The following is an 18,830-nucleotide window of genomic DNA, read 5'->3' as shown; positions in this document are numbered from 1 at the left end:
CGCTACCTGATTGTATAAATAACCCATTACGTATCGCTGTAATGCGTCTATTATGAAGAAATTTTCACACCCTTATAAGAAATGCTTCGTTTCCCTCTTCAACTGATGTGGAGGATTTCACACTCAAGTTTGAATATAATATTATTTCATTCATGTATCTCTCTTTTACACGGAGATGGTCAACACATAAGCTTTTTCATTTAAATTTATGTGATAAAAAGATCATTTTTTTACCACATAAGTGTCAAATTTAGATAAAATTAGAGATAGAAAGAGAGAATCTCCATTTTGGCAGAGAGAGAGAGAGATAGGGAGGGAGTTTGGCTGCTTTGTCTTTTAACAATACAACTTATCCAGAAGAGCCACGTCATCAATCCCAACCAACAAAAGAAAACAAAAACAGAAAACAAACTATTTGATTTCGAACATGAATACAACAATAGTGTGGGACCCCACCGCCCTATGTTTCTCTCATAAAAAAACAAAATGGTCGACGAAACCAGAATGTTGAATGCTGACATGGCATGAGTGTGTGTGTGTGTGTGTTTTTTGCAACGTGGGACCCACAAGGCAGGTTTCATATGAAACCGTTGTTGAGACCAAAGAGCTGACCATCACAGACATACATACAACAAGCCAACCCAACCCAACACAATCCCTGTCACCATTCTTCTCTCTCCTCTCCCTTCCTTTATATCTCCCCTTCTTCTCTCTTCTACTCATCCCTTTACTCTTTTCTTTCTCCTCCACCTTCATCAACTCAGCTCAGCTCAGCTCAGCTATGGATCTCTCCGCCGCCGTCCACCACCAGGTAATTAACCATTCTCCGACATGGGTTGTCCTCAATTTTGTGTTATTCTCATTAATTTATGTCTAATTATTATTCCATAGGAAATTGAACAACAACAACATTCAAAACCCTCACTAGACCAAACAAGAAAGCCAAGGCCACAACCAAAGCAAGCCTTGAAATGCCCAAGATGTGATTCACCCAACACCAAATTTTGCTACTACAACAACTACAGCCTCTCCCAACCCCGCTACTTTTGCAAATCCTGCCGCCGTTACTGGACTCAAGGCGGCACCCTCCGCAACGTCCCCGTCGGCGGCGGCTGTCGTAAAAACAAAAGATCCTTCTCCTCCGCTAACTCATCATCATTATCATCATCATCATCGAAAAAACCCCAAGATCATCCCTTTGCCGCCGCGGCGGCGGCTACCGTCTTACCTCATCTCTCCTATGACCACCAAGGGTTGGCATTTGCTAGGCTTCACAAAAACTCATGTGGGTCAGTTACTCCCACGTTCAATGACTTTGATTTCCCTACTTTGGGAATGCCAAACGGTGACGTTTTGAATGGGTTTCCGTATAATTCTCAAGGGATGTATTACGACAATAACAACAACAACATAGGTGGAATCGAAAGTGCGATAGATCAGATGAGATTACAGCCGTACGATCAAGATCATCATGCTACGACGACGGCGGTGACGGTGACGACCATGAAGCAAGAGGTGTACAACGCGGGTGACGAAAGTAAAATCGTTTGGGGTTATGCAAATAATAATGGAATTATGGATTCAAATATGATGATGGGTATGGATTTTGGGTTTAGTAATGCTTCTTCATGGCATGGCCTTCTCAATAGCCCACTAATGTAATACTCCCAAATATTATAGAATCATATCACCTTAGAAAAAAAAAAAAAAAAAAAAAATTAGCGGGATTTTAGAATTAATTAAGTTTTGTATTGAAGTTCTTCATGATTTGTTATGCAACTAGTCGTCAATTCTCTCCAACTGAAATTTCATGTGTTTGTTTGTTTAGTCAGAGGTGTCGGTTTGGAGTATCAAATCTCTCTGTTTTGTTGACAGAAATGTCTGGTGGTTGGTGTTTGATTTCTCCATGCAAATCAGAACAAAGAAAAAAAAATGTTTTAAATGTGAGTTTTTTTTTGTTTTTTTTTTGACAGTCTGTTGTTTAATTTTGTTTTTTTAATATTTGGAATTGAAGTTTTGAAAAAACGTTTATGGAAGGTGATGAGTTGGATTAACTTAAAGTTAATAAAGAGAATTACGTCGTGATTTTCATGAAAAATGAGAGCGGAATTCAGTGCATGTTTAGCGTAAATTGAAAGTTTCAATGGATGTGAACAATAAAAAATCAAAAGTGAAAATGAATTTTTACTTCAACGTTTTTCAATTTTCACCTGTACTTTCATTTCGATTGGATTCGACTTCAGAAGTCTTAGATCAGCCCATCATCCAATTCTCGCTCTAATTTTCATTAACTCATTCATTTTAATAATATCAAGTTTTTCTTATAGAAATTTTAGGCTGATTGAACTGTCCAAAAACTCGTAAATTTAACTCGGTTAATATCAATTTTGTATTAATTTGATGAAATAAAAAGTTTAATATAAAAAAGAATTAAATTATTATTTTAGTTCCTCAAAATGTAACATTTTTTGTCTTAATTAGTATTATTACATGAAAGAATTGATGTCTAAGCATCTACTTTATTCTTTGACATGACCATAAATAGGTGAGAGTAATAGGAAGATTTGGCATTTTTTTTAATACATGCACCCACGTCTCTATACGTCATTGATTTAATAGTTTCGAAACTGCTAATACACGAATCTACTTGAGTTAGATTCGCACGATTTCAATTATGAAAGGAATGAATCTATTTATAAAAACGAGCTTTGCAACAGTGTTGTACCACACACATTTCGATTCTTTTTTTAATGTAACGAGTAGCTGGGTTTTGTGTGAGCATACCTCATAGACGCACCTTCGAATCTTGGAGTTTCTAACGAATGTATTGATGTTACATTGAGTTGAGACCAGACTAGTCAATCTAATTCGGCTAACCAAAGTAGACGTTATTAGCCATAGATTACGTCTTTGGTATAATGGGTTTTGGTCAATGAGCTCGGACCGATTTTAGGTTGACTTTGTAGCCTCGAGCCGAACCGGAAGGCATTGGATTTTTTAAAATTATATATACATATATATATATATATATATATATATATATATATTGGGATTTAGAGACAAGCATGAGCAGCAACTTCAGGATGGATTTTGTTTTGGTGTCTCTCTCAACAGACAAAATCCAACGTAGGAGTCGGGAGGGAGAATTTGTCAGAGGACAAAAATCAATATATAATTTTTTAAGTAATTAAAACATTATATAATAATTAATAAATAAATATTACGATTAAAAAAAGAAAATGAGTAACTAACGTGATCATGTTACAAGTGAAACAGTAGAATGTTGGGACATACAGGTGCTGAATCCTAATATGAATCCTAGACATGGGTCGTTAACTCAAAAACCTCTATCAAACCAACCTTAAATTGTATTGTTTGGTTCGAGTAGAGCTAAAGTTAATCGAAAACTAAGATAGGCTAGATCGGTTCAAAGATTGTGTTAAACTAAGCTCGAGCTAAATTGACGGTCACTTTACATTGTTGCCGAAATTTAAATAGGGTAGTGTTCTTGAGCTTCATATGATATCAAGATCAACAGTACATGAGTAACAAAACAAAATAAACTGCCCCACAAGCAGAGTTAGACATGCCAAGCCCTGGCCATGGCCCTGGCCCTGACCCTTTCATTTGTGTTGTTTCTTCCACAGCACCCCTATCTTTTTTAGCACATTCCCATGTTTCTTTTTCAGCAAATCATCATCTATTTCAGCACAACTCCTGTTCATTTTTCCTGCAGAATCCGAGTCGTAGCTGCTGTCCAACGACGCCGATCGGTCCATGAACTTGCCATTGTTTCCAGCAGAGAGCATTGCGGCTGCAGCCTCTGCAGCCTTCCTCCATTGATCTGACTGCACCCTTAACCGTCTCAACTCCGTTTCTATTTCGACATTTGCAGCCTGTGCAGCCTCCAACTGTTCGGACACTCGAGCCGCCCTCTTGTTACTTTTTTCTGTCTCCTCCATCATAACGCCAAGTCTTGTGAGAGCCTCTTGTTCGACAGTCGTTGTGTCCTCAACTTCTGTAGTCCCATCGTTTGCTTTCGCTCGAATCATTATCCTTTTGTTTATATCGAGTTTTAGCGTATCGTTCTCATCCAAAACGCTACGGAATTGTCTATCCTTGTCAATGAGATTGGACTTCATCACTGCAAGATGATCCTTCAATTCCTTAATCTCTCTTTCGAGTTCATATTCTCTCTGGCTCGATAGATTCTTTTGAATTTTCGTGTGCAGCTGCTCGTTCTCCTCCGAGATAGCCTGCAATTCGGTCTCCTTATCCATCAAGTCGGCCTTTAACTCGTCGATATCGACCTTCGATTTTTTCAGCTCCTGCTCTAGATTAGACTCCCTAGAATTCATGTTGGTTTTAATCTGCTCAACTTGTTCATAAGCTGTTCTTATCTTGACTGCATTCTGAATTTGTTCTTCATGGTATTTTGTCTCAGCCATTTCCAAGGCAGATTTCAGCTGTTCTATCTCTGATTTGAGACAACAATGTTCATCAATATGGTCTCCCTGTTTCTCGTTTTCGACTGCTGGATTCGCAACGTCGGTTTTGAGTTTACTAACGAGTTCTTCTAACACGCTAATCCGTGCCTTTGATTCATCCAGCTGTGAAGCAATGGAATGGTACCCCTTCATTGCTTCCATACCGTCGTATCTAAGCTCCTCGACTCGCTTTTTGGCGTCTTCTAGTTGTGCTAGAGTTTCATTAGCAAGTAACCGAGCTTGAGCTTCGGATTCTCGACAACTTTCAAGCTCGTTTTTCATTCTTTCCACAACACAAAGAGCTTCTGCAAGGTGAATTCTCAAGCTATCAAGTTCGTTATTTTCGGAGTCCGTAAGCTTGATCTTTTTTGTTTTGGATTGAGCTACCATCTCAAGGTGGATCTTCAGCTGACGAATCTCATTCACTGCAGTAGCCAACGCAGCGTAGTCGAGTTTGTGCTGTTCTTGAATCGTCTCAAGCTCGGCTTGCCAAGCTCGATCTCGTTCGAGTGATATCTCTTGTAGTTCTATGACATGAGCTTCCTTGGAAGTAGATAGCTCAAGTACTTGTTCTTGTGACTCTTGAAGCTTTAAGGCCATGGCTTCTAGTTGATTCTTGGCCTCCTCGGCCTCTTGCTTGACTTCCTTCTTGCATGATTCAGATAAACATAACTGATCCTTCACTTTGGTTAGATTCTCTTGCAGCTGACAAACCTGAGATTCCAACTCGGAAATCTTGCTTGGACGTTTTTTCTGAAGTAGCAACGAGAAATAAAGTTCAAAAAATGTTTCGTTCCCCTCTCTAACCGATGTGGGATCTCACAATCCACCCCTCTTTGGAACCCAGCGTCTTTACTGGCACACCACCCCTTCGAAGCTCAGTGTCATCATTGGTACACCACCTGATGTCTGGCTCTGTTACCATTTGTAACAACCCAAGCCCACCACTAGCAGATATTGTCCTCTCTCGGGCTTCCCCTCTCAAGGTTTTTAAAATACGTTAGCTATAAGAGGTGTCCACACCCTTATAAACAATGTTTCGTTTCCCTCTCCAACTGACGTGAGAGCGATTACGATTTCTTATAAGAATCCAACTTCTATCAAGATTAATGGAGGTGCATGAAGCTCAACTTTGAACAAGAACCAAGAGGTACAAGTAATATTACCTCGCTTGCAGGGCTTCTAGGTGACTTTCGATCGACGACTTTCGGGCTTCGTTCTTTAATGGTTCGATTATTTGTTCGGGATGAGGAAGCAGAATCACATTCCAGAGAAGCGGGACGAAGTTTCCGAGCAACTCGTGGAGAAACCTTTTGAGGTGGTTCTGAGAAGGAATTCCTGTTGAGGAAAGAAATTGTTTGATTGCCTATGATTTGCATGGTCTACAAACTCATAAAAGACTGTTGGATTCAAATAAATGGCTAACAAGTAAGTATATACAGATGATGTTATAAGATGAATAAAACACTAAATAACAGAACAAGAAGAACATTAATGACCAAACAAAACAAAAGGTTTGGAACCCGACCATGACTGTAATAACCCAAGCCTACCACTAGCCGTCATTGTCCTCTTTGAGATTTCCCTTCTAGGCTTCTCTTCAAGATTTTAAAATGCGTCTGCTAGGGAGAGGTTTCCACACCCTTATAAAGAATGTTTCGTTCTCCTCTCCAACCGAAGTGAGATCTCACAATCCACCCCCTTTTGGGCCCAACGTCCTTTCTGGCATTCGTTACCCTCTCCAATCGATGTGGGATCTCACAATGACGGCCTATGATAGATTGATCAACGTCCGAAGAACACTCGACCGAAGGAATGAGTTACAAGGTGAATTGTCAGCCCCAACGTTAGAGGAACCGGCATTTTTGGGGACTAGCCCACTTGAGTCATAAGGTGAAATTGTCAGCCCCAACGTTAGAGGAATAGGCATTTTCGGGGACTAACCCACTTCACATCCCTTGCTTGATCAACATAAGACCGAAGGAATGAGTCACAAGGTGAAATTGTTAGCCCCAACGTCAGAGGAACAAACATTTTCAGGGACTAGCCCGCTTCACATCCCTTGCTTGATTGACGTCCGAAGAACACTCAACCAAAGGAACGAGTCACAAGGTGAAATTATCAGCCCCAACGTTAGAAGAACGAGCCTTTTCGGGGACTAGCCTGCTTCACATCCCTTGCTTGATCAACGTCCGAAGAACGCTCGACCAAAGGAACGAGTCACAAGGTGAATTGTCAGCCCCAACGTCGAAAGAACAAGCCTTTCCAGGGACTAGCCCACTTCACATCCCTTGCTTGATCAACGTCCAAAGAACGCTCAACCAAAGGAATGAGTCAAAAGGTGAATTGCCAGCCCCATTTTCAAGTAAGAAAAACTAATACAAGTAAAGAGCTCTAATCGTAAAGGGAAGAACAGCCAAGGAACATGCATGACATTACCTACATTCATATGAACTACTTCAATAATAGAGTCAAAAAAGCAAGTTGATGAAGGATTTGTTGAAACTTACCTTGATTTTGGGGTCTGCATCGCTACCCTTTTGAAAAGTAAGTGAATTAAAGCTTAAGCCTATACTATCCTCCTTCAATGCTTCCTGACCCACCAACCCTGCAACTCTGCAATAAAAAAACCACAACAATGAGCGAGTAGGAATCCAATGGGAGTGACCTTAAGGAAATAAATGCAGATCATGAACAGCTTGTGGTCCTTATCATCACATTTCAACCCAGAATGGGTAAAGAAATGAAACCATTAATTGCCACTTACCTTGTAATCAATGCGTATGTTCACACATTTCATACTAAATTTAAATGGAAAAGGTGTTCAAATCTGTAGTAAACAACTTATATGGTAATCTTTTCAGGATTCGAACTCACACGCGACCAAAGGAATAGGTTCAATCTATGACCGCTACCTACTTATCTTAGCAGTTAAACGGAGCTGAGCCAAACAATTGTAACGATCCAGATCCACCGCTAGTGGCCTTTCTCTTTCGGACTTCCCCTCAAGGCTTTAAAACGCGTTTGCCAGGAGAAGGTTTCCACACCCTTATAAGTGGTGGTTTGTTCTCCTCCCCAACCAATGTGGGACATCACAACAACTGTCCTGTGAGAATAGTCGAGGTGTATCATACCTTTGTTGCCTGTGCTATGCTGGTTTGGATGCGAGAGGGTTTTGCACTGTTCCCAGATATTGTCCTCTTCTCTAGGGTTTTAAAACTCGTTTATCAGGGAGAGGTTTTCACACCTTTATAAGAAATATTTCGTTCCTCTCTCTAACGAACTTGGATCACAGAAAAAGGTTTGAGAAAAATTGGAGTTGAAACCAACAGGTTTAATTATGAATGTCAAGCTGTTCCTCCAGTTTGGCCGTGAAATAAGGGCAGTAGGTACAAAAAGTCTACTGTTTGGTTTTGACATTTAACACAAACAAGCCGACAAGAAACATCATCATAAAGGCTGTTAACTTTTTAATTACATCTAATGCTAAGAAATCATGATAAACCCAACTCAATGTTCCTAATAAGTCTCCAAAAAACCAACGAATTTCATGGTTTTGGGAAAGTGGGGCTTCATTCAACATGCTCTGTACAAAAATTTCCCAGAAAACAAATAGAAACAGCTGAAAACTCAAAGGGTCAAAGCAAAAGCCTGAGATCCACATACTCACGAGCTTCAAAGAAGCAAATCACTTTACAGAAACCCAGATGAACAAAGCCATATTGAAAAGAACTCATGAATGAGGTTGTGTTGAACTCTGTTTAGGTACAGAAAGAGGCAAAAAAACAAGATGGGTGTTGACAGGAAATGGATAAGAACAGTGGAACATTGAAACATTGAACCCAGAAGGCATACCTGGAAAGGGTGGTGGTGTTGGTGTTCGTTGAATGTTGTCAGGCAGTGATAATGGATAAAGAAGAGCAGAAGAGCAGAAGAGCAGAGGTTGTTCTGGTTCGCCCGGATTTCGATGTCTTCTTTCTTCTTTCTATCCTTTGTTCTTTAAGCTTGGTTGTGTGGATTAGCAATATAGCGGCTTGTCGTTTCCGCCCAATAAATTCCAACTTCCACTCTTCCACTATGATGCTGGTCACCTCAAAATCAGGTTCCTTTCGCCTTCAAAAACAACCCTCAAATAGGACTCAATAGGTGTTTAGTGTAGGGGTTACATACAATCGACAATTTGACCCTTTCGAGTTGGGTTGGGTTGGATTAGCCTTTTCGGTTGGTTTGGGTTTATTTTTCTGAACCGACTAGATTCGATTTCAAGTTCATGGAACACAAATTTCAGATTAACCCGATCCAAATAAAAACCTATAAAATATATTAAGAAGTTTAACATGAATGATGGATTTACTTATTTTTTATTATTTTAGAAATTAACCCTTTGACACAAAATTAGATAGTTTATTTAAATATTATTATATCATAATATAATATAATATATATATATATATATATATTAATAGTTTAGAGCTCTATAATTTTATGGCAGTATTTTAATTATAATATTTTTTATTTTTATTATTATATATATAATATTTTTAAACTATTCATCCTTTTTATTGTTATTATTTTTTTTTAATTTTATGATCTATCCTCCTATCTTTATTATTTTTAAATCATTTTAAAAAATTATCAATATTGTAGTTGTCTAGTTTTATGATAATATTAAACTAGGTTAATATGTTATTATTTTCGTTTGTGGTTCTTGATTCCTCAATTTGTTCTTTTTAAATAATTATAAATAAGTTTGTGTTTGTTTGTGAATTTTTAATTATCTTTTAAATCTCAATAATTATAAAACGTGATAAATAAATTATTTTTTTAACAACCTGAATCCAATTCAAAAGAGAGGGTTGGGTTGTGAAAATTTTCGGGTTCTGTTGGATTACCAATCTATACGAAAATTCTTAAACCCAATCCAGACCATGTACAGACCTGTATATACGATAACGATAGAAATAGTATTTGTTATTGTATATGAATGATTTTTTGGTTAATTAGCGAACGTAAGAGTGGAAGAGAGTTGGATTATGGGCCAAACGGTAAGAACGAGATGCAAAGAAAGCCCATGAAGCTTGAGGAAGTGAATGGCCCATTAACTCAAGTATGGGCCATCAAGAAAGCCCAAATATAGCTTAAACATTGGGCCCCCGACTATGAATACGGGTGGTTCTATAAGAAAGAACGAACCAATAGCAGAGACCCATATTCATTTTCTCGTCCACCATGAGAGCCAGCAACCACTTGATCGGCCTTCTAAACTTCCTAACCTTCCTCCTCTCCCTCCCCATCATCGGCGGCGGCATCTGGCTCAGCAGCCGCGCCAACACCACCGACTGCCTCAAGTTCCTCCAGTGGCCTCTAATCGGCATCGGCGTCACCGTCATGATCGTCTCCCTCGCCGGCTTCGGCGGCGCCTGCTACCGCAACACCTTCCTAATGTGGTTCTACCTCTTCGTCATGTTCTTCGTCATCGGCGCCCTCGTCGGCTTCATCATCTTCGCTTACGCCGTCACCGAGCGGGGCTCCGGCCGCCCCCTCCCCAACCGCGCCTACTTCGATTACTATCTCCAGGACTATTCTGGGTGGCTCAGGGACCGGGTCGCCGATGACTCCTACTGGGCTAAGATTAGCTCCTGTGTTAGAGACTCCGGTTCATGCCGGAAAATTGTCAGAACCGTCAACGGTGTGCCGGAGACCGTTGATATGTTTTACCATAGACATCTCACTCCGGTCGAGGTACGTACACGTGGATTTTTTTTTATAAATAATTATTTTAGAATATAATTTATTTATTTATTAATTAATATTTTAGATAATCAAACTGATTATATTTAATATTTTGTTTAATGTTTGTTGCATGTGGAGTGTTATTATTAGTGATGGGCCGAAAGTCCCGGCCCACTAAGATCCCCCCGGGCCCACCTTCTTTTATTAGTGATGGGTTAGATTGGTTACCCAAATTTATTAATAATTATTATTATTTATTTTCCATCGCTCTTCAAAATAATTTTTAATTAATTTTTCAAATTTTATATTTAAATTGAAGGGTAGGTTTGAAAATAAATAAATAAATGTTTTATGAATTAATATTTTTTTTATTTAAAAAAATTTGAATAAATGATTCGAACTAACTCAACCCAGAAAAATTATGTTTGAATTGGGTTCATTATTTAACAAAGTTTGTTCGGGTTGAAAAAATTGACAATTTAAATAATTAGATTAGGTCTAAAAAAATGTATCGACCAACGTATTCGCACAAAATAATAGATAATGTAGAATATTTTAAACCATTTGAAGGGATCGGGAGAGCGTGTAAAGAGAATAATATAAAAGTATCAAAAAACTTTATTATATTCCTTTTTTTTTTTTTTATTGCAAAAAAGTGTCTTTTTTTCCTATGAATATTCTTATTTTATTTTATTTTTTCTTTTCTTTTTCCTTTGTTTCGTGCATGCATATTCATATGGTCGGTCGATTGTAGCTAGAAAACGATCTTTTTAGAACAAATGAAATTAGAATCTTATCCATTGTAGAAAAAGAAACGTGGGACCAAATTCTAGAATTGTGGTATCGAACGAGATTGTTAGATCCTGATCATTGTGTTCATGAGACACTTATATTGTGAATGATATACTTTTAGTCTGTATTCGTAGATGATAGGCACGAACGTGATTATTGAACATAGTTTATTGACCCATATCTTGTAATCTTTTAGATTATAAAAATAGAGTACCTTTCTCGGTAAGCTCCAATGATATACTTGAAACGATAGAACAAAAGAAAAGTTGATAGCCAATGCAATATGGAGTTCTTCCAACAATTACAAATACGACTAACATTGGCTCGAGTCATGGATCGTTAAGTACTGACACGAGGTGTTTGAAAGACATCTATGGCGACACAAATAGAACCATAGCTAACGACACAACGAATAGACCCATGAACATATACAACGATCGAAATAGTTTATATTATGGTTTGATTTCTTGAAACATGATATCATTCATTAACTTGGTTGCTATATGTGTGAAGTCTGGTTGCTGCAAGCCACCCACAGTTTGTGGATATGTATATGTGAACGAGACGGCGTGGGATGTGGGAGGAGGGGTGGTGGGCGGCGAGCCTGACTGTGGGAGGTGGAGCAATGACCAAGACCAACTTTGCTATGCTTGTGACTCTTGCAAGGCTGGGGTTCTAGCCAATCTCAAGAAGAGCTGGAGAAAGGTCTCGGTCGTCAACATCATCGTTTTGATTGTTCTCGTCATCTCTTATGTTATTGGCTATGCAGCTTTTCGAAACAATCGTCGCATTGACAATAATGAACCTGCCAGTACTGCTCGCATGACCAAATCAAAACCGGGTTGGTTTAACGTTTGAGGAAGGATTTGTAAGACACAATAAAACGCTTGTGTTTGTATTTTCTTTTAATTTGACATGGGTACTAATTTAGAAAAATGATAGCATTAGAATATCACAACAATTTATGATTTTTCAATATATGCTAGCGGTGGATCTGGGTCGTTACAAATGGTATCATAGCCAGACACCGGATGATATGCTAGCCTTCTCGTTGTTCCCCGAAGGGGGTAGACACGAGGCGGTATGCCAGTAAGGACGCTGGGCCCTAGCTGTTCCCCGAAAGGGGTAGACACGAGGCGGTGTGCCAGTAAGGACATTGGGCCCTAAAGGGAGGTGGATTTGGGAGTGGTCCCACATCGATTGGAGGAAGGAAAGAGTGCCAGCAAGGACGCTGGGCCTCGAAGGGGGGTGGATTGTGATGTCCCACATTGGTTAGGGAGGAGAACAAGACACCCTCTGTAAGGGTGTGGAAACCTTCCCATAGTAGACGCATTTTAAAGCCTTGAGGGGAAGCCCGAGAGGGAAAGTCCAAAGAGGAAAATATCTGCTAGCGGTGGATCTGGGTCGTTGCATAACTCGAAAAACATCGACATTTTTTCATGACGATGAAAAAAATCATTAACTGTTACAAATAGTACTAGAGTCAAACACCGCTTGGTGTCCTAGCGAGGACGCTGGGCCTCCAAAGGGGTGGATTGTGGATTATAAACGAAATACTCATTCCAAGGGTGTGGAAACTTCTTTCTCACATATGATGACGATGACAATATCTGTTAGCGGTGGGCTCGAACTATTACAATTGAAACGTGAATATATTTGTTCTTCGTTCTTGTAGTTGCTTTGAATCTACATGACCGATCTTCAGCGTACCGACGTTATAAATAAAAATATAATAATAATTATTATTATTATGAATAATGAGGAATTAAAGGGTCACTATCTAAATTAATTATTATCATATACAATAAAAATGGTCAAGGAGTATTTTTAGAAAATACAATATTTTCCGTAGTATTTCTTTAATTACTTTTATAAAAATAATTTGATTAAATTAGAGATAAATTGAAAAACCAAATTATATTTAAAACACTATTTATTATTTTTTTTAAAGAAAAAATGAAGAAAATAAACCCTCATCGCCGTCACAGTGGAGAAGAATCAGTACAAAGTGATATCGAGAGACCTAATTACTCGAAGCCTCCGACTGCACCGTTCTTCGGCGGAGGAAAATTCCAGTCGGGAAGCATTTCTCCGAGTACGAATGATCAACTGATGTTGAGTTTTCCATTAACTTTTTGCTATGGTTCGACTCTGTTTCGGCCGCGATCGGCAATTTCTCTTTCTTTGGTCTGTTTATAATTTCCGGCGAGCTGAAATCCAGGGAATTCCAGGCAACCATTGGATTTCAAATGTTACGAGCATCTTGCTATGATACTATCAACTTTCGTCCGCACAAGAATCTCAGCGAAAAGGAAAGGAAATTTGGCAACCGTGTTAATGCCTCTGAAGCACTGGGTTACTTTGCAGAATGTGCAGCTTGGGAGCGAAATTGACCAAGTATTCTCTCTGCTCTGCTCTTAATTCTTGTGCTAAAACAATTAATTTGTTTTTGGGTCTGCAAATTCATGCGCAGATTGTCAAAATAGGATTTGAAGATAACTTATATTTGAACAGTGCATTGGTTAATTTATACTCCAAGTGTAATGCCATTGTGGATGCAAAAAGGATCTTCGTTCATATGAAGACTCATGACCAAGTTTCTTGGACCTCTATAATATCTGGGCTATCCCAAAATGGGGCTGGGAGGGAAGCCATCTTGATGTTTAAGAATATGTTGGTAACTCAGGATAGACCCAACTGTTTTACTTATGCCACTGTTATTAGTTCATGCCCAAGTCTGAAGGATGAACTTCCGAATCATCTTACAACTTTGTTTCATGCTCATGTTATCAAACTTGGTTTTATTCTTTTTAGCAGTTTTGTAATTAGCTCCGCTATTGATTGTTACTCAAAACTAGGAAGAATAGAAGAAGCTGCCCTGCTCTTTTATGAGGCAAATGTGAAGGACAATGTCATATTTAATTCTATGATATCAGGGTTTTCTCAAAACTTGTATGGGGAAGAGGCATTAAAACTGTTTGTAGAGATGAGAGCTAGTAATTTGAGCCCAACTGATCATACATTAACTAGTGTTTTAAATGCTTGTGGGAGTCTAACAGTACTTGAACAAGGAAGGCAAGTGCATTCTCTAGTTACAAAAATGGGATCAGAGAATAATGTGTTTGTGGTCTGTTCTTTGTTAGATATGTACTCGAAATGTGGCAGTGTTGATGATGCATTTATCATATTCAATCAGACGGTTGAGAAGAACAGTGTGCTGTCGACTTCGATGATAATGGCGTTTGCTCAATGTGGTAGAGGCTCAGATGCCTTAAAGCTCTTTGAGAGTTTGTTGACTGAAGAAGGTTTCTTGCCTGATCATGTCTGTTTTACTGCAGTTTTAACTGCCTGTAACCATGCAGGATTACTAAATGAGGCAGTGGAATATTTCAATAAAATGGGCAGTGAATACAGATTAGATCCTCAAATTGATCATTATGCTTGTTTGATTGATCTCTATGCCAGAAATGGGCATGTAGGAAAAGCTAAGGAATTGATGGAGAAAATGCCTTATGAGTCTAATTACGTAATGTGGTGTTCCCTTTTAGGTGCTTGCAAAGTTCATGTAGTGGTCGAGCTCGGGAGGGAGGTAGCTTATCGACTCATCGAGATGGATCCAAGTAATGCTGCACCCTATGTAACTCTTGCTCATATCTATGCTAGAGCAGGTTTATGGACACAGTTGGCTGATATTAGAAAACAAATGCAACAAAAAAGGGTAAGGAAAAGTGCAGGGTGGAGCTGGATTGAGATAGATAAGAAAGCGCATGTCTTCTCAGTTGGTGATGCTACTCATCCTAAATCATGTGAGATTTATTCAAAACTTAACCAACTGGACTTGGATATGAGAGGACCTGAACATGCATCAAAAGCACTTGAATTTGTTGAGTTTTAATGCCGATGATGGAATGGAGTTCTTGTTTGAAGTTCTGATAGACTAGTTGGAAATGAAAATCTTGTTTTAAGATGAGAGATGAACCATCGTATTTGTTTAGTAGTGGAATTATTTTAGTAAGATGTATATGATAAATGAATGACTCAATCCATTTTCAGTTGAACTTGTTCTTCGATTTTATTGAGGGAATAGTATCTTGGGAACATGTTCAGTAATGAAGAATTTCTTAATCCTTGACAAGAGCGTGAAAGAATGATGTGAGATCCCACATCGGTTGGAGAAGAGAACGAAACATTTTTTTTTTATAAAGATGTGAAAACCTCTTCTTAGCAGATGCATTTTAAAAACCTCGAGGGAAAGTCTGAAAGGGAAAGTCCAAAGAGGACAATATCTGTTAGTGGTGGGCTTGAGTCGTTATAAATGGTATCAGAGCCAGACACGGGGTGATGTGCCAGCAAGGAGGTTGAGGAGGTTGAACCCCAAAAGGGGTAGACACGAGGTGGTATGACAGGAAGGATGCTGGCCGCAAAGGGGGTGGATTAGGGGGTCCCACATCAATTGGATAAGGGAACAAGTGCTAGCGAGGACGCTGAGCCCGAGTGAATTGTGAGATCGGGGAGGAGAACGAAACATTCTTTATAAGGGCGTAGAAACCTCTCCCTAGTAGACGCGTTTTAAAAAAGATGAAGCCCGAAAGGAAAAACTCGAAGAAGACAATATAGTAGTGGACTTGAGCGGTTATAGATTCAAAGCTTCAAGTTAAACATATACAAAAGCAAACTCTTTCACCCGAAAACTCCAAATTCAATTTTGTAAAATGCATAAAATCTCGATTCAATGATCTCAGCAATGATTCAATAAAAACATCATTATCAACATCAGATAATACCAGCCAAGATTCAGAACATACCAGATTCAGAACATACCAGTCCAATAAAAAGAACACCCATTAAATAATGTTAAAGAATGCTCGGACAACAAGAACATTGAAGAACTCAAAGAACATTCTTCATTATATGTGAAGATAGAAGCATATATTATCGAATATAATCTCATTTGCATTTTGAGTTAAGGGATTACAGCTGAAAAGAATCAAGCATGGTTCTCAAAACTTTCTCAGATGCCTGCCACTGTTTATCATTGGCGCTGGCCACAAATAACACAACCGTGCTTCCTTTCGCCGTTGCCTTAGCTAGATTGTGTGTACCCGTCAGAGCATAAGGAGTCTCGAGTGTGTATTTGTAATACTGCATCAACGAGATAAAAGAAGGTTATAATAAGTATTCACCATCACAGTGTCCTGCTGCTAAGAGTAAATGAACTATCTTCCCTATGTAATGTTACAAGTTAGGGGGATGCAAGGCACATGCAAGCTTCAGAGCTGCTATCGTCTAAGTGGAACCCTAGCTAGATAGTACAAATCAACTTTGCACTCTTATAAGAAATGTTTTCTTCTCCTTTCTAACCGATGTGGAATCTCACAATCCATCCCCCTTTAGGGGTCCAGCATCCTCGCTAGCATACCATCTAGTGTCTGGCTCTGACATCATTTGTAACAGCCCAAGCTCGCTGCTAGCAAATATTATCTGCTTTGCTATAGAGAGAGGTTTTAGAACAAAATATTATTGTTGTCAGTCTCACGGTTTTAAAACGTGTCTGCTAGAGAGAGGTTTCACACCCTTATAAGGAATGCTTTGTTCCACTCACCATTTGATGTAGAATCTCACCAGTACTTTATGGATGATATAAATTAACTCCATGACCCATATGGTTATGAAAAGCCATGTTAAAAGAAAAAAACATCAATTTGAGCTAGACTTTAAGACATTATTTTGATTAAAGAGTAGAATGGAGGCTAGGCAAAGACATAGCAATATTGTACTTTGAGGGAAAAGAAAAATAATGTACAAGACACGAGGATTATACCGTCTGATCACCAAGTTTCTCGACTGATGATTCGAGGAGCTCTTCGGGGTCGTATGTATTTCCAGTGACAAAAGGGCCAAGAGAAGCAATTACCTTCTCAGGGCTACCTATGTCTTCAATTGTAGCATTAGGCTTATTAGTCAAACGTATCAAAGGGGAAGCCACTACCTGGATTTTCCCTTGCTTGTCATCTTCAAATTTCACCTCTACCCAAGGTTCTGCACACTTGGGTTGACAGTAATTACCAGATAAAATGTTTGCTACACGAGTTTGTTTCCAAGTTGGGGGCAGAATGAACTGGTATGGCTGCACATTTCCTGCAAATAACTAAATCTCAAGTACCATTAGCCTATAAATCATTTCACAACTCAGTAGAGTGTGACAAGAAAGACAAGTACTTTGTCCATCCGTCCTAGATAGCATATGTGTTTTTTTTTTCCCTCTTGAGTTCAACAAAATGTGGGAGTTGGGCGGAGAGAATTTGAACTTCCAAATCTTTGATCGAGTTATATATCTTAATCAACTAAGCTATATTTTGACAAACTAGGTATCCTCGTGCCCAATTTTGATTGCATGAGCATGTCTTCTAATTATGATATACCGATGAATGTACAATTGAATTCAAGACATCATTGCTAGCAGCTCTGTGAACGGGAGATAAAAAAGTGGCAAGTTTCCTAAACAATAAAACTGAAGATTGGGTGGCACAACAACAGATAATTGGCATCTTTAGTTCACAGCCAGCCTGATCTCCAGAAGATGCAAAAAAGTACTGAAACTAATAATGTATGCCTTCTTTCGATTCCCTAACAACCTGTTGTTAGGAATTACGACTTTCTATAATGGTATGATATTGTCCACTTTGAGCATAAGCTCTCATGGCTTTGCTTTTGGTTAGCTGATGTGGGACTCTCTCCCAACAATCCTCCCCTCGAACAACCATAGAGCCTCTCTTGAGGCCTATGGAGCCCTTGAACAATATTCCCTTTAATTGAGGCTTGACTCCTTTCTCCAGAGCCTTCGAACAAAGAACACCCTTTGCTCGACACTTGAGTCACTTTTTTACTATATTTTCGAGGCTCACAACTTCTTTATTCGACGTTTGAGGATTCTACTGAGATGGCTAAGTTAAAGGTATGACTCTAATACCATGTTAGGAATTGCGACTCTCTATAATAGTACGATATTGTCCACTTTGAGCATAAGCTCTAATGATTTTGTTTTTTGTTTCTCCAAAAAGTATCAGTTTCAATTTCAAGAGATGTATTCCTTGCTTATAAATCTATGATCATCTCTTTATTAGCCGATAGGACTCCCTCCCAACAATCCTTTTGTATGGTTATGTAATTCTAATGGGACGATAAACAATCTACCAGAAAGAACAAAAGAAATAGAGAAATAAGTAACAATACCTGCACGAAGAGCCGGGGTGTCCCTAGGGGAAGCTTTGAAGAACACAAAAGAAGGGTCTGACTGTGAAGGAGGGAGGTACGAACCAACTTCGATCTCTTTCGACTGAGAAGGAAGTGGATGAACCGATTCGAAAAGAGGAAGCGAAAGAGGAAGCAGAGTGAGGCCTTTCAAAATCTCCCTTCGATGCCCAAATTGGGAACCCCGTTGACAGAAAACCGCCGGGGAAATAGGTTTCCTCTTAGGTTTCCGGCAGCTTGCGGTCGGGAGTGATGGTGAAATCGCAAATGCAGATGCTGCTGACGCCATTTCAGATAGTGCAGAGGGTGAAGAAAACTGAGACTGGTGAACGATGATGGCGAACAGAGCTCAGTCTATCGTCCACGTCCCACCGCACCTTATCCTTTCTTTGCACGTTCATGGATGCAACTGAAAAAAACCAAAATTTCGGGGTCGGTTTGCAAATTATTATTATTATTATTATTTTAATTAAAAAAAAAATAAAACTATTTAACATTTATTACTCCAAAATAAATAAATATAATTTTTTTTAAATATTTCTAAATTATCCAATCCACTTAAGCCTC

The 18,830-nt window shown here is 38.9% G+C and overlaps 4 protein-coding genes and 1 pseudogene across 7 annotated transcripts; 3 read left to right on the top strand and 2 right to left on the bottom strand.

Annotated features, from left to right (window-relative positions):
- The first annotated feature begins 639 nt into the window (after positions 1-639).
- On the top strand, positions 640-1,806 carry LOC111788953 (dof zinc finger protein DOF5.6). The gene is made up of 2 exons (XM_023669548.2): positions 640-811; positions 892-1,806. The coding sequence occupies exons 1-2, from the start codon at positions 782-784 to the stop codon at positions 1,660-1,662; spliced, it is 801 nt and encodes a 266-aa protein (XP_023525316.2). The 5' UTR covers positions 640-781; the 3' UTR covers positions 1,663-1,806.
- A 1,628-nt stretch (positions 1,807-3,434) lies between these two features.
- LOC111785346 (interactor of constitutive active ROPs 3) lies at positions 3,435-8,610 on the bottom strand. Of its 4 annotated transcripts, none has more exons than XM_023665755.2 (4): positions 8,343-8,610; positions 6,998-7,103; positions 5,654-5,825; positions 3,435-5,240 (listed from the first exon to the last, which is right to left on the bottom strand). In XM_023665755.2, the coding sequence occupies exons 2-4, from the start codon at positions 7,015-7,017 to the stop codon at positions 3,624-3,626; spliced, it is 1,809 nt and encodes a 602-aa protein (XP_023521523.2). In that variant the 5' UTR covers positions 7,018-7,103; positions 8,343-8,610; the 3' UTR covers positions 3,435-3,623. The 4 variants fall into 4 exon arrangements, with proteins under 4 accessions (XP_023521523.2, XP_086977918.1, XP_023521524.2 ...); XM_087121792.1 differs by lacking the exon at positions 8,343-8,610 and adding an exon at positions 8,158-8,308; XM_023665756.2 differs by lacking the exon at positions 8,343-8,610 and adding an exon at positions 7,622-7,760.
- A 1,071-nt stretch (positions 8,611-9,681) lies between these two features.
- Positions 9,682-11,990, top strand: LOC111785347 (tetraspanin-3-like). The gene is made up of 2 exons (XM_023665760.2): positions 9,682-10,229; positions 11,526-11,990. Exons 1-2 carry the CDS (start codon positions 9,717-9,719, stop codon positions 11,868-11,870), a joined length of 858 nt encoding a protein of 285 aa, XP_023521528.2. The 5' UTR covers positions 9,682-9,716; the 3' UTR covers positions 11,871-11,990.
- A 978-nt stretch (positions 11,991-12,968) lies between these two features.
- On the top strand, positions 12,969-15,070 carry LOC111787546 (pentatricopeptide repeat-containing protein At2g13600 pseudogene; annotated as a pseudogene).
- Positions 15,071-15,830: 760 nt separating this feature from the next.
- PPD6 (thylakoid lumenal protein (Mog1/PsbP/DUF1795-like photosystem II reaction center PsbP family protein)) lies at positions 15,831-18,677 on the bottom strand. The gene is made up of 3 exons (XM_023668816.2): positions 18,246-18,677; positions 16,834-17,150; positions 15,831-16,154 (listed from the first exon to the last, which is right to left on the bottom strand). The coding sequence occupies exons 1-3, from the start codon at positions 18,550-18,552 to the stop codon at positions 15,984-15,986; spliced, it is 795 nt and encodes a 264-aa protein (XP_023524584.2). The 5' UTR covers positions 18,553-18,677; the 3' UTR covers positions 15,831-15,983.
- Positions 18,678-18,830: the final 153 nt, after the last annotated feature.

This window comes from Cucurbita pepo, chromosome 2 (assembly GCF_057944985.1).
Source record: "Cucurbita pepo subsp. pepo isolate OVF chromosome 2, ASM5794498v1, whole genome shotgun sequence".
NCBI lineage: Eukaryota > Viridiplantae > Streptophyta > Magnoliopsida > Cucurbitales > Cucurbitaceae > Cucurbita > Cucurbita pepo.
This window is presented reverse-complemented; position numbering and strand designations above follow the sequence as displayed.

Bases quoted from the DNA above. Each gene is read 5' to 3' on its own strand.
- LOC111788953 (XM_023669548.2), top strand. From the start codon at position 782: ATGGATCTCTCCGCCGCCGTCCACCACCAG. The intron at 812-891 runs GTAATTAACCAT...ATTATTCCATAG, and splicing joins CCGCCGCCGTCCACCACCAG to GAAATTGAACAACAACAACA.
- LOC111785346 (XM_087121791.1), bottom strand. From the start codon at position 6,053: ATGACGGCTAGTGGTAGGCTTGGGTTATTACAGTCATG. The intron at 5,826-6,015 runs GTCGGGTTCCAA...TTTCCTCAACAG, and splicing joins CTTGGGTTATTACAGTCATG to GAATTCCTTCTCAGAACCAC. The intron at 5,241-5,653 runs GTAATATTACTT...TTGCTACTTCAG, and splicing joins CTAGAAGCCCTGCAAGCGAG to AAAAAACGTCCAAGCAAGAT.
- LOC111785347 (XM_023665760.2), top strand. From the start codon at position 9,717: ATGAGAGCCAGCAACCACTTGATCGGCCTTCTAAACTTCCTAACCTTC. The intron at 10,230-11,525 runs GTACGTACACGT...ATATGTGTGAAG, and splicing joins GACATCTCACTCCGGTCGAG to TCTGGTTGCTGCAAGCCACC.
- PPD6 (XM_023668816.2), bottom strand. From the start codon at position 18,552: ATGGCGTCAGCAGCATCTGCATTTGCGATTTCACCATCACTCCCGACC. The intron at 17,151-18,245 runs GTATTGTTACTT...AGTTATTTGCAG, and splicing joins CACCCCGGCTCTTCGTGCAG to GAAATGTGCAGCCATACCAG. The intron at 16,155-16,833 runs GTATAATCCTCG...TCGTTGATGCAG, and splicing joins AGAAACTTGGTGATCAGACG to TATTACAAATACACACTCGA.